Here is a 12,647-nt window from a genome sequence, read left to right on the forward strand (position 1 = left end):
AACAAAACAAAACTACGCAAAACCCGGCCCCGCGCTGCTTTACGGCACTCGCTCCGCCCCTCCAGGGGCGCGAGGCTGAAGCCGGCAAACATGGTCGACACCTGTTTTCTCGGCCGGGGTTTCACTACCCTGGTAGGGTTACTGCTCTTGCCCTTCGGCAGCTTGGCCGCTAGTCAGATCGAGGTAGGAGTCAGGCCCTCTGAGCGACAGGGCCCTGGGGGGACAGCTGTGGCCTGGCTGTCAGCGCCCAGCAGATGTCCGATACACAGCCGCCGAGGGAAGCCTTCTGGAGTCACCCACCAGCCTCTTCCTAGGCTGAATGGGCTGTGGGGAGGGTGTCGCAGGGGACGGGATAGGACAGTGTCCGTCTGTTTCAGCCTTTTAAAACGGTGAATGAAAAGAATCAAGTCCTGGGCGGCGGGGGAGGGCCTGATCCTTTGCTCAGACGAGCGTGCAGTCCCTAGCAGGTGAAAGGTCAGCGCATGAGTGCCGCACCTACTTCCCTGCTACCAAACTACAACGCTCCCCTTTAATAGGAGTCAGATGGATACGGTGTTTTATTTTTGGCTCACACTACGTTCTGGCGCGTTACAAAGCTTTTACTATCCCTGTACTCTGATAATACCTTCGTCCAGTTCTGCAGCCTACATCTCTAGCATCATTTTTCAGAATATCCAGCTGGCTTAGGGGCCCAGATAGTCAGCAGACAGTTGAAAATTTGTGTCCAAAGTTTTATATTCTGCCTACCCCACCTCCTGTGGGGTTGCTCCTAAGCTAGAAACCTAGGGTTTTTAAAAATTAACTCCTCTCTTTATTTCACATTTTAATCATCACTAAATTATATGTTCTGAACTTTTAAAATTGCTTTCGACTGTCCAGTTCGACTGGCTTAATGCAGGCCCTGGTCATTTCTTGCTTAGATTATTGCAATAACTTTATCTTTTTTCTCCAGGCTTCCAAACTCCCTTACTTTAGTCTTCATCAAATGTAAACCTGATCAGGTTATTCTTCTGATTGAATCTTTGCAGTATTTTTTTCATTGCATACAGAATAAAGTCTAAACATCATGATCTGGTCTCTAAGCAGAGACTTTTCCAGTCTTCATATAGGACCCCATTCTCCCCACCATCTCAGACCTTGAGCTTAGACCAGCGGCTCAAAACTTTTTGAATACACACCCCTACCAGTTAAAAAAGAGAGAATGCACTCCCTCTTTCTCTTTATGAATTATTGCTAATTTATATATTCAGTATTTATAAAGCATATTGTTTAGATAATGTAAATATATATAGAAGTTCTATTTTCCTTATTTATTCTAGCAGGTTATTTTGTATACTTCATTTTGGATACCATTACCCTTTTCTGTAGTTACACAGTTGTGCTTTTTTACATTACCATGTTTTATTCCTCCAGTTTCTTCTGTTTGCTCATTTACTAAATGCAATAAAAGCTAACCTCTGTAGAATCTTTCCCTATCCTTTACTTTTGCCTTTACTGTTGTAATTTGTGCACTTAGCTAGTGTAGCACTCGTCTCTTATAACCCATGTATGCTTTGTACTTTATTATTACATCATCTTTCACTTAGAGGAAAATAGCTGCCTAATTGGTCTGGCTCAAGTCATTCTTTTTTCTTTCCAGTCTGTTCTCCAAGCTGCAACCAGAGTAACTTTTAAATATGCAAATCCGATCATGTCACCCGTATATACCTTAATGGTGCTTTAAGGATAAAGAACTAAATCTTGATTATGACCCATAAACAAGGCCTTGCATTCTTTGGCTCCTGCCTACACCTCCAGTTCTCTCTCCCTCTCTCTCGTTTACAAACTTCTAGTTATGCTAATCTTTCAGTTTCTAGAAATTTTTAAGCTTCCTTCTGCCATTAGGGCTCATGTTCCCTCTGTCTGGAATTATCTTCCCTCTTCTCATTAACTTTTGGATCCTAACCAAATGTCACTTCTCTAGAGAAACCTTCCCTGACATCCTGCTTGCCCTTCCCCCTCCCATTCCCTGATCAGGTTAGGTCCCCCTATTATACTCTTTTATGATACTGTATATCTTACCTTTATAGAATTTGTAGTTTGTCCTTATCTGCTTAATGTATGTCTATCAAGTTGGATAGTAACCTCTTTGGAGGCAAGTACTAGCACTGTTTTTGCCCATCATTGTATTCTGAGCACTGAACAGGGACCGGCACATGGTACCCAATGAATGTGATGAATGAATGAATGTTACGTAGTAGTGTAATATGTTTGCATGCTTGTCTTCTTTATTGAACTCTGGGATTCTTGAGAGAAAGCAGCAGGCTTTTTAGTGACTTTTTTGCATCACTGTACATTACACGGTACCTGGCACATAATAGGTGCTCCACTAACTATGTGTAGAATGAATGAATAACTTTGCAGTGTCCATATTGTCTAAACAATCACAAAAGAGTTTTGCCATCTCAATTTTTTCACTGAAGTCTTAATGATGTGAGGATTTTGGAGCTGGAAGGGACATTAGAGGTTATCGGGTCAACTCCCATTTCTACATGAGGAAAATCAAGTCTAAAGAGCTAAATGACTTAACCCCAGTCTCACAGCCAGATCTTCAAATTCCTAAACCACTATAGCACATTGCTTTCTTTAGCATCTATGCAGCTGTTGAGAAAGTTTAAAAAGAAATGTATATATGGCGCTCACACCCCCCCCCCACACACACACATATGCACACACACACTGAGTGAATTTTTTATTTCATTCTTTCTGAAATTTTCTTGCCAGCTGAAAATTAAAACAGCTAATATTTGTTACACAATTACTATGTTCTAGTCACCATTCCTACATTCTGTGAGTCAGGTAATGTTATCATTTTATAGGTGGGGAAATGGAAGTACAGAGAAATTAAGCAGCTTTCCTAAGTTTATACAGCTAGTAAGTAGTAGGGTCCAGATTTGAATCCAGGCAGTCTGACTGTTGTAGTAATTAATACTGTTTAGGGGCAGATCTGAAATCATTATGGTTTATATTCACTATTATTTTAATATATAATAAAAGTCATATTCATTAGGTGTCTGGATGGTATTGGATGCTGAGGTTTTTAATGTTCCATGATGGTAAATATAATTCAGACTTTAACAGATTAGCAAAATGGTATATGGAAGTATGCTAGAGAATGTGTTTAATCACATATATTGGTGAGTTAAAATAAAATAATAGGAAGCACTCAGCACAGAGTAGGAGCAAATATTGAATGAAATTTCAGCAGGAAGGGTATTTATATATGTGAAAGAAGAAATGAAATAAGTCATTCACAATTTGAAGATTGAATGGAAAATGAGAAGCATGAGGAAGAGCTGACTGCATTTGAGATAAAATGTTTAAAAACAAAAAGCTCCTCTTGCAGTAGCCTCCCGCTCCCCCAAAATAAAACTATTTTGTCTTTCATAAGGTCAGATACTAGAATATTTATAAACTTGCACAATGATGGCTTAATGTTATTACAACTGTAAAAACTCCGTGAATCTTAACTGTCCTTTATCAGTCTTTATTCTGGGAAATGTGACTTTCTTTTAAGCTTTTTGCTATTATTTGACTAATAGGATCAAGCAGAACAGTTCTTTAGAAGTGGCCATACGAACAACTGGGCAGTTTTGGTAAGTGTATTCTATAAAGGTATACCTCGTTGTTTACATTAGATGTGTATATGAGAAATTTTGTGTGAATCAAATTCTTGAAAATAAAATTTATATCTTATAACAGAAATTATTTTGATATGGCTATATTTTAAATTGATCACATCAACTAATATCCTTTGTCTTCAGTGTGTCTGTCAAGTGGTGATGTGTAAACACATGGAAAAATAAATTAGGGATCCTATTGTGAAAGGGAGCATTTTATAAAGTGTAGAGTTATTTTAATGATGGAAACTAGTAATTGTATTTCTTATCTGTAATATTTGTTTATAGATACTCTCTACTTTGGCTATTTTGTTTTTATTTTTTAATTGTTTTTTTGTTTACAAAAATAAATGATCATTATAGAAAATTCAAGTTATACAGAAAAGTTTAGAAGACAAATTAATTTTATGTTATTGTGATTAAATAGAATAGCAACATGGGTTCATGACTCATTTTCTTGTTCTTCAGGAACAAAAACCTTTTATATGCTACTGCCTCATAAGAGATTTTATGATGGAATTGAACAAAAGCTGCTCATGATAAGGAGATAGGTTTTCAGTGACCACTTAAATTGGGGAAAACTATGAGGAGGCAGGCCATGATCCACCAATTTGAGAGGATAACTTGCTCTATAGGAAACTAAGGGCACTTCCAATTAGTCTCTCTATAGGAATTCTTAAAAGAGGGAATAACTGCCTATGTGCAGACAGCTAATTGCCAAAGGGCTCATCTTTTAGAATAGGAGCCTATTAGCTTATACTACACACACATTGAAGTCTTCCTTGTTCTGGGAAACCTTTAACTGAGCCCCTCTGTAATCTCAGCAACCTAGGTCTCAGATGAGAAATAGAGGGTGAAAAAATTACTTCTGAGTATTTGACAACTGCAGTTTTCATGTTTTGTGCAATATTTTACACATTAACTCAGACTTAGTAGAGTGATACTTCAATAAATTGTACTTTCTTAAGTGGAAAATTATGAAATTTGACCAGGGCCAAGTTGAAAGTATAAAACGTACATTCCTTTAAATGTTATGTAGTTCAAATTAAAGAAAATATGTGTATGTGTGTGTGTGTATATATATATATATATATATATATATATATATATATGTGTTTTTCCTCCCAGTTTGAATTAATTTTAGTCTTGACTGGATGATCAGAGGTAAATGAAATGCCCCTTTGCTCTTGTAATATGATTGAGAAAACTTGCCACCAGAGGGAGATAGAAGGAAAATCGGATTCTATTTTAGTTTCAGGATCTGCTTTGAGTAAAGCATTTTTGTCTCTGTTTAATAAAAAAAGTTACAAAGATAATCCATACTCATGGTTAAAAAAAATAATACTGATGGGTAGTGATTTTGTTTCTAGCTTTTTGGTTTTGATTTTTGCTAATGTAAGCAATATTATAGTGAAAATCGTTGAACACATATTTTTGCATGCTTATATGAGCTAAATCAAAACATAAGTACATTTTCAAACTTGATATATGTTGCAAATAACCCTCTTAGAAGGTTTATATTAGTTCACATTCCCATAAATAGGATATGACTGTTTTGTCCTCATATCTATAGTATTTGCCCTCATACTATTGGCAAGGGTATGACAATACCCTTGCCAATAGTACGAATTGTCAGACTTTTGGATACTTACCAATTTATGTTTTTTTTTAATTGTTGTATAACTACTTTACAATGTTGTGTTAGTTTCTGCTGTACAACGAAGTGAATCAACTATATGTATACACATATGCCCTCCCTCTTGGACCTCCCTCCCCCCAACACCCATCCCACCCATCTAGGTCATCACAGAGCACCAAGCTAAGCTCCCTGTGCTATACAGCAGGTTCCCACTAGCTATCTATTTTACACATGATAGTGTATATATGTCAGTCCTAATCTCCCAATTCATCCCACCCTCCCTTTCCCCCCGTGTCCACACATCCGTTCTCTACGTCTGCGTCTCTATTCCTGCCCTGCAAATAGGTTCATCTGTACCATTTTTCTAGATTCCACATATATGCGTTAATATACGATATTTGTTTTTCTCTTTCTGACTTACTTCACTCTGTGTGACAGACTCTAGGTCCATCTACCTCACTACAGATAACTCAATTTCGTTTCTTTTTATGGCTGAGTAAGATTCCATTGTATATACGTGCCACATCTTCTTTATCCATTCATCTGTTGATGGACACTTAGGTTGCTTCCATGTCCTGGCTATTGTAAATAGTGCTGCAATGAACATTGTGGTACATGACTCTTTTTGAATTATGGTTTTCTCAGGGTATATGCCCAGTAGTGGGATTGCTGGGTCATATGGTAGTTCTATTTTTAGTTTTTTAAGGAACCACCATAGTGTTCTCCATACTGGCTGTATCAATTTACATTCCTACCAACAGTGTAAGAGGGTTCCCTTTTCTCCACACCCTGTCCAGCATTTATTGTTTGTAGATTTTTTGATGATGGTCATTCTGACCGGTGTGGGGTGATACCTCACTGTAGTTTTGATTTGCATTTCTCTAATAATTAGTGATGTTGAGCATCTTTTCACGTGCCTCTTGGCCACCTGTATGTCTTCTTTGGAGAAATGTCTATTTAGGTCTTCTACCCATTTTTGGATTGGGTTGTTTGTTTTTTTGATACTGAGCTGCATGAGTTGTTTGTATATTTTGGAGATTAATCCTTTGTCGGTTGCTTTGATTGCAAATATTTTCTCCCATGCTGAGGGTTGTCTTTTTGTCTTGTTTGTGGTTTCCTTTGCTGTGCAAAAACTTTTAAGTTTCATTAGGTCCCATTTGTTTATTTTTATTTCCATTTCTCTAGGAGGTGGGTCAAAAAGGATCTTGCTGTGATTTATGTCATAGAGTGTTTTTCCTATGTTTTCCTCTAAGAGTTTTATAGTGTCAAGTCTTAAATTTAGGTCTTTAATCCATTTTGAGTTTATTTTTGTGTATGGTATTAGGTAGTGTTCTAATTTCATTCTTTTACATGTAGCTGTCCAGTTTTCCCAGCACCACTTATGAAGAGACTGTCTTTTCTCCATTGTATATCCTTGCCTCCTTTGTCATAGATTAGGTGACCATAGGTGCATGGGTTTATCTCTTGGTTTTCTATCCTGTACCATTGATCTATATTTCTGTTTTTGTGCCAGTACCATACTATCTTGATTACTGTAGATTTGTAGTATAGTCTGAAGTCAGGGAGCTTGATTCCTCCAGCTCCATTTTTCTTTCTCAAGATTGCTTTGGCTATTTGGGGTCTTTTGTGTTTCCATACAAATTGTAAAATTTTTTGTTCTAATTCTGTGAAAAATGCCATTGGTAATTTCATAGGGATCGCATTGAATCTGTAGATTGCTTTGGGTAGTATAGTCATTTTCACAATATTGATTATTCCAATCCAAGAACATGGTATATCTCTTCATCTGTTTGTGTCATCTTTGATTTCTTTCATCAGTGTTTTATAGTTTTCTGAGTACAGGTCTTTTGCCTTCTTAGATAGGTTTATGCCTAGGTATTTTATTCTTTTTGGGTAAATGGGATAGTTTCCATAATTTCTCTTTCTGATCTTTCGTTGTTAGTGTATAGGAATGCAAGATATTTCTGTGCATTAATTTTGTATCCTGCAACTTTACCAAATTCACTGATTAGCTCTAGTGGTTTTCTGGTGGCATCTTTATGATTTTCTATGTATAGTATCATGTCATCTGCAAACAGTGACAGTTTTACTTCTTCTTTTCCAATTTATATTCCTTTTATTTCTTTTTCTTGTCTGATTGCCATGGCTAGGACTTCCAAAACTATGTTGAATAATAGTGGCGAGAGTGGACATCCTTGTCTTTTTTCTGATCTTAGAGCAGATGCTTTCAGTGTTTCACCATTGAGAATGATCTTTGCTGTGGGTTTGTCATATATGGCCTTTATTATGTTGAGGTAGGTTTCCTCTGTGCCCACTTTCTGGAGAGTTTTTATCATAAATGGGTGTTGAATTTTGTCAAAAGTTTTTTCTGCATCTATTGAGATGATCATATGGTTTTATTCTTTAATTTGTTAATATGGTGTATCACATTGGTTGATTTACCTATATTGAAGAATCCTTGCATCCCTGGGATAAATCCCACTTGATCATGGTGTATGATCCTTTTAATATGTTGTTGGATTCTGTTTGCTAATATTTTGTTGAGGTTTTTGCATCTATGTTCATCAGTGATATTGGTGTCTAATTTTCTTTCTTTGTGATATCTTTGTCTGGTTTTGGTGTCAGGGTGATGGTGGCCTCATAGAACTTGTTTGGGAGTGTTCCTCCCTCTGCAATTTTTGGAAGAGTTTGAGAAGGATAGGTGTCAGCTCTTCTCTAAATGTTTGATAGAATTCACCTGTGAAGTCATCTGGTCCTGGACTTTTGTTTGTTGGAAGATTTTTAGTTACATTTTCAATTTCATTACTTGTGATTGGTCTGTTTATATTTTCTGTTTCTTCCTGGTTCAGTCTTGTGAGGTTGTGCTTTTCTAAGAATTTGTCCATTTCTTCCAGGTTGTCCATTTTATTGGCATATAGTTGCTTGTAGTAGTCTCTCACGATCCTTTGTATTTTTGCAGTGTCAGTTGTAATTTCTTCTTTTCTGTTTCCAATTTTATTGATTTGAATCCTCTCCCTTTTTTTCTTGATGAGTCTGGCTAAAGGTTTATCAATCTTGTTTATCTTCTCAAAGAACCAACTATTAGTTTTATTTATCTTTGCTATTGTTTTCTTCATTTCTATTTTATTTATTTCTTTTTTTAAAAAAATTATTTATTTTTATTTATTTATTTTTGGCTGTGTTGGGTCTTCGTTTCTGTGCTAGGGCTTTCTCTAGTTGCGGCAAGCGGGGGCCACTCTTCATCACGGTGCACGGGCCTCTCACTATCGTGGCCTCTTTTGTTGCGGAGCACAGGCTCCAGACGCGCAGGCTCAGTAGTTGTGGCTCATGGGCCCAGTTGCTCCGCGTCATGTGGGTTCTTCCCAGACCAGGGCTTGAACCTGTGTCCCCTGCCTTAGCAGGCAGATTCTCAACCACTGCGCCACCAGGGAAGCCCCATTTCTATTTTATTTATTTCTTGTCTGATCTCTATGATTTCTTTCCTTCTACTACCTTTGGGATATTTTTGTTCTTCTTTCCCAAGTTGCTTTAGGTGTAAGGTTAGATTGTTTATTTGAGATTTTTCTTGTTTCTTGAAGTGAGATTGAATTGCTATAAATTTCCCTTTTAGAACTGCTTTTGCTGCATCCCATAGGTTTTGGGTCCTTGTGTTTTCACTGTTATTTGTTTCTATGTATTTTCTGATTTCCTCTTTGATTGCTCAGTGGTCTCTTGGTTATTTAGTAGCGTATTGTTTAGCCTCCATGTGTTTGTGTTTTTAACAGATTTTTTTCCTGCAGTTAATTTCTAATCTCATAGCATTGTGGTCAGAAAAGATGCTTGATACAATTTCAGTTTTCTTAAATTTACTGAGGCTTCATTTGTTACCCAGGATGCAGTCTATCCTGGAGAATGTTCTGTGTGCACTTGAGAAGAAATTGTATTCTGCCACTTTTGGGTGGAATGTCCTATAAGTATCAATTAAGTCTGTCTGATCTGTTGTGTTCTTTAAAGCTTCTGTTTCCTTATTTATTTTCTGTCTGGATGATCTGTCCATTGGTGTAAGTGGGGTGTTAAAGTCCCCCACTATTATTGTGTTAGTATTGGTTTCCCCTTTTATGGCTGTTAGCATTTGTCTTATGTATTGAGTTGCTCCTATGTTGGGTGCATAAATATTTATAATTATATCTTCTTGGATTGATCCCTTGATCATTATGTAATGTCCTTCCTTATCTCTTGTAACAGTCTTTATTTTAAAGTCTATTTTATCTGATATGAGTATTGCTACTCCAGCTTTCTTTTGATTTCCATTTGCATGGAATATCTTTTTCCATCCCCTCACTTTCAGAGTGTATGTGCCCCTAGGTGTGAGGTGGGTCTCTTGTAGAGACATATATATGGGTCTTGTTTTTGTTTGCATTCAGCCAGTCTGTGTCTTTTGGTTGGAGCATTTAATCCACTTACATTCAAGGCAATTATCGATATGCATGTTCCTATTACCATTTTCTTAATTGTTTCGGGTTTGTTTGTGGGTCTTTTTCTTCTCTTGTGTTTCCTGCCTAGAGAAGTTCCTTTAGCATTTGTTGTAAAGCTGGTTTGGTGGTGCTGAATTCTTTTAGCTTTTGCTTGTCTGTAAAGCTTTTTATTTCTCCATCGAATCTGAATGAGATCCTTGCTGGGTAGAGTAATCTTGGTTGTAGGTTTTCCCCTTTCATCACTTTAAATATGTCCTGCCACTCCCTTCTGGCCTGCAGAGTTTCTGCTGAAAAATCAGCTGATTACTTTATGGGGATTCCATTGTATGTTATTTGTTGCTTTTCTCTTCCTGCTTTTAATATTTTTTCTTTGAATTTAATCTTTGTTAGTTTAATATGTGTCTTTGCGTGTTTCTCCTTGGGTTTTTACTGTCTGGGACTTGCTGTGCTTCCTGAACTTGGGTGGCTATTTCCTTTCCCATGTTAGGGAAGTTTTCAACTATAATCTCTTCAAATATTTTCTCAGAGCTTTCTCTTTCTCTTCTTCTTCTTGGACCCCTATAGTTCGACTGTTGATGCTTTTAATGTTGTCCCAGAGGTCTCTGAGACTGTCCTCGTTCCTCTTCATTCTTTTTTCTTTATTCTGCTCCTTGGCAGTTATTGCCACCATTCTATCTTCCAGCTCACTTATTTGTTCTGCTTCAATTATTCTGCTATTGATTCCTTCTACTGTATTTTTCATTTCAGTTATTGTGTTGTTCATCACTGTTTGTTCTTTAGTTCTTCTAGGTCCTTGTTAAACATTTCTTGTATTTTCTTAATCCGTGCCGTCATTCTGTTTCTGAGATTTTAGATCATCTTTACTATCATTACCGTGAATTTTTTTTCAGGTAGGTTGCCTATTTCCTCTTCATTTATTTGGTCTTGCAGGTTACCTTGCTTCTTCATCTGTAACATATATTTTTGTCATCTCTTTTTTTTTTTTTTGATGAGTGCTGCTGTGTTCCTTTTTTCTGGTTGTTTGGTGTGAGGTGTTCAGCACTGGAGTTTGCAGGCAGTTGGGTGGAGCTGGGTCTTGGTGCCGAGATGAGGACCTCCGGGAGAGCTCACACCGATTAATATTCCCTGGGGTCTGAGATTCTCTCATAGTCCAGTGGTTTGGACTTGGCACTCCCACCACAGGAGATCAGGCCTGACCTCTGGCCCGATAATGCAGGGATTCCTCCTGTCCCCTTAAGTGTCTGACGTCCTCCACCAGCACCTGGTAGGTGCCCTAGTTGTGAGGAGACACGAACTCTGCGTCCTCCTCCTCCGCCATCTTGACTCCAGTCAGAAGCTCCCTTGCTCACCAGTGAAAGCCAGTGCTCAGAGTTCATTGCAGTCCCTGGACCCGCTTCACAATCCTCCTCAGCACAGGACTCTAGGCAGCCACTCAGCATGAGCTGAAAGCCATTTACCATCCTCACAGTGGCTGGAAATCTGCTTAGGGAAGCCTTCAGCCCAACAGAAACATCACAAACCTGATTTATGTTTTCTTATATTATGACAGAAGTTGAGCATCTTTAAGACTTTTATTGTCTATTTTTAATACTTTTTTAATGAAATGCTTGCTCTCATCCTTTGCCCATTTTTCAAAATTGGGCTGTTCATCTTTTTCTTATTGGGTTATAATTATTTCAAGTTTTTCATTTCTGTTAGGATTTTATGTTACATATTTTTTTATGTAGTCAAGAATTTTAGTCTTCTCCTTATTGGATTCCAGGTTGGAAATTCAGTTTAATAAAAAAGTCTTGTGGTTTCGTCCTATTTACAGGGGCAAGAACATTTGTGGTGTTCTCAAGACTGTCATTACACTTACTATCAGCAGAACAGTGTGGTAGGAGGTAGGAGGATGCTTAGTGGATAGATATATTACCAAGTGATCCCAGTCTCTGGTTTCCCATTTGGAATGAGCATTCGAGAGGGCTGACTTTTGAGGCATGGCATTAGATTTTCCTAGTATCTTTGTTATCTTTTTTAGGGATCACTTTGTCTTTAAGTGTTAAATTTGTTGAAATCGTTTCTAGTTTTCTGTTCTGTTCAACAGCTTCTTTATAATGCATTCCCTTATGTGCATATAGACCTGTTTTCTATGCTTTTTTTAGTCTCTTTCTTATGTTTTTCACAACTAAAATTAGGAAGCAATCCAGAGTGAAAGGAATATTATATAACCCAATGTAGTTAATATTCTTTTCTATTCTGTGAAGAGATTATGGGCATTGTCTTTGGTTCTAAAGAATTTAATATTTTAGAAATAGGAACATTATAGAATCATAAATTGAGAGTAACTAAGTTGGTTCAGTATTTGATTAAATTCCCCAAAGATTTGTTTTCTCTTAAGCTGAATGTTTTTTAAGACTAGTTATGAAAGACCTTTTTCTAGAGAGATTGGTTTTATTGACAATTCTTTATGTGCTTTGCTGTTTCTAGTCCTGATTATGACATACTCTTTTTTTAGGCATCTCTATATCCTACTTAAAGAGAAGTAATTCTGTAACTCTGTAGCTTATTTTGATTCCTAAAAATAATATATTTGTTTTATTACTTTAGGTATGTACATCCCGATTCTGGTTTAATTATCGACATGTTGCAAATACTCTTTCTGTTTATAGAAGTGTCAAGAGGCTAGGTATTCCTGACAGGTAAGTATTCTTAATAAAGCTTAACTTTGATCCTCAGTGAAAATCACCATTAGATATTATATTTGTGTTTTTGTGTTGCTTTGAAAAACATAAAGAAACCTAATTTGAAGTTATTTTGTTGTTGTTAGAGCATAACTATCATGTATAAAATAGTTCTTAAGAGCATAATGGCAAATTATATAAAACAACAATCAACACTAAGGTAAAAAGATTT

General features: G+C 36.9%; 1 protein-coding gene across 3 annotated transcripts in view; it reads left to right on the forward strand.

Annotated features, from left to right (window-relative positions):
• The first annotated feature begins 28 nt into the window (after positions 1 to 28).
• The window catches only part of PIGK (phosphatidylinositol glycan anchor biosynthesis class K), a 135,705-nt gene continuing 123,086 nt past the window's right edge, over positions 29 to 12,647 (forward strand). The window contains exons 1-3 of one of the 3 annotated variants that reach the window (XM_082355732.1): positions 29 to 183; positions 3,582 to 3,635; positions 12,342 to 12,433. In XM_082355732.1, the coding sequence (XP_082211858.1) occupies positions 91 to 183; positions 3,582 to 3,635; positions 12,342 to 12,433 (239 nt within the window). In that variant the 5' untranslated portion in view covers positions 29 to 90. The remainder of the gene's footprint in view (positions 184 to 3,581; positions 3,636 to 12,341; positions 12,434 to 12,647) is intronic. The other 2 variants (XM_082355730.1, XM_082355731.1) reach the window with 2 other exon arrangements.

Source organism: Balaenoptera borealis, assembly GCF_965194805.1.
Source record: "Balaenoptera borealis genome assembly, chromosome: 1".
NCBI classification, from domain to species: domain Eukaryota; kingdom Metazoa; phylum Chordata; class Mammalia; order Artiodactyla; family Balaenopteridae; genus Balaenoptera; species Balaenoptera borealis.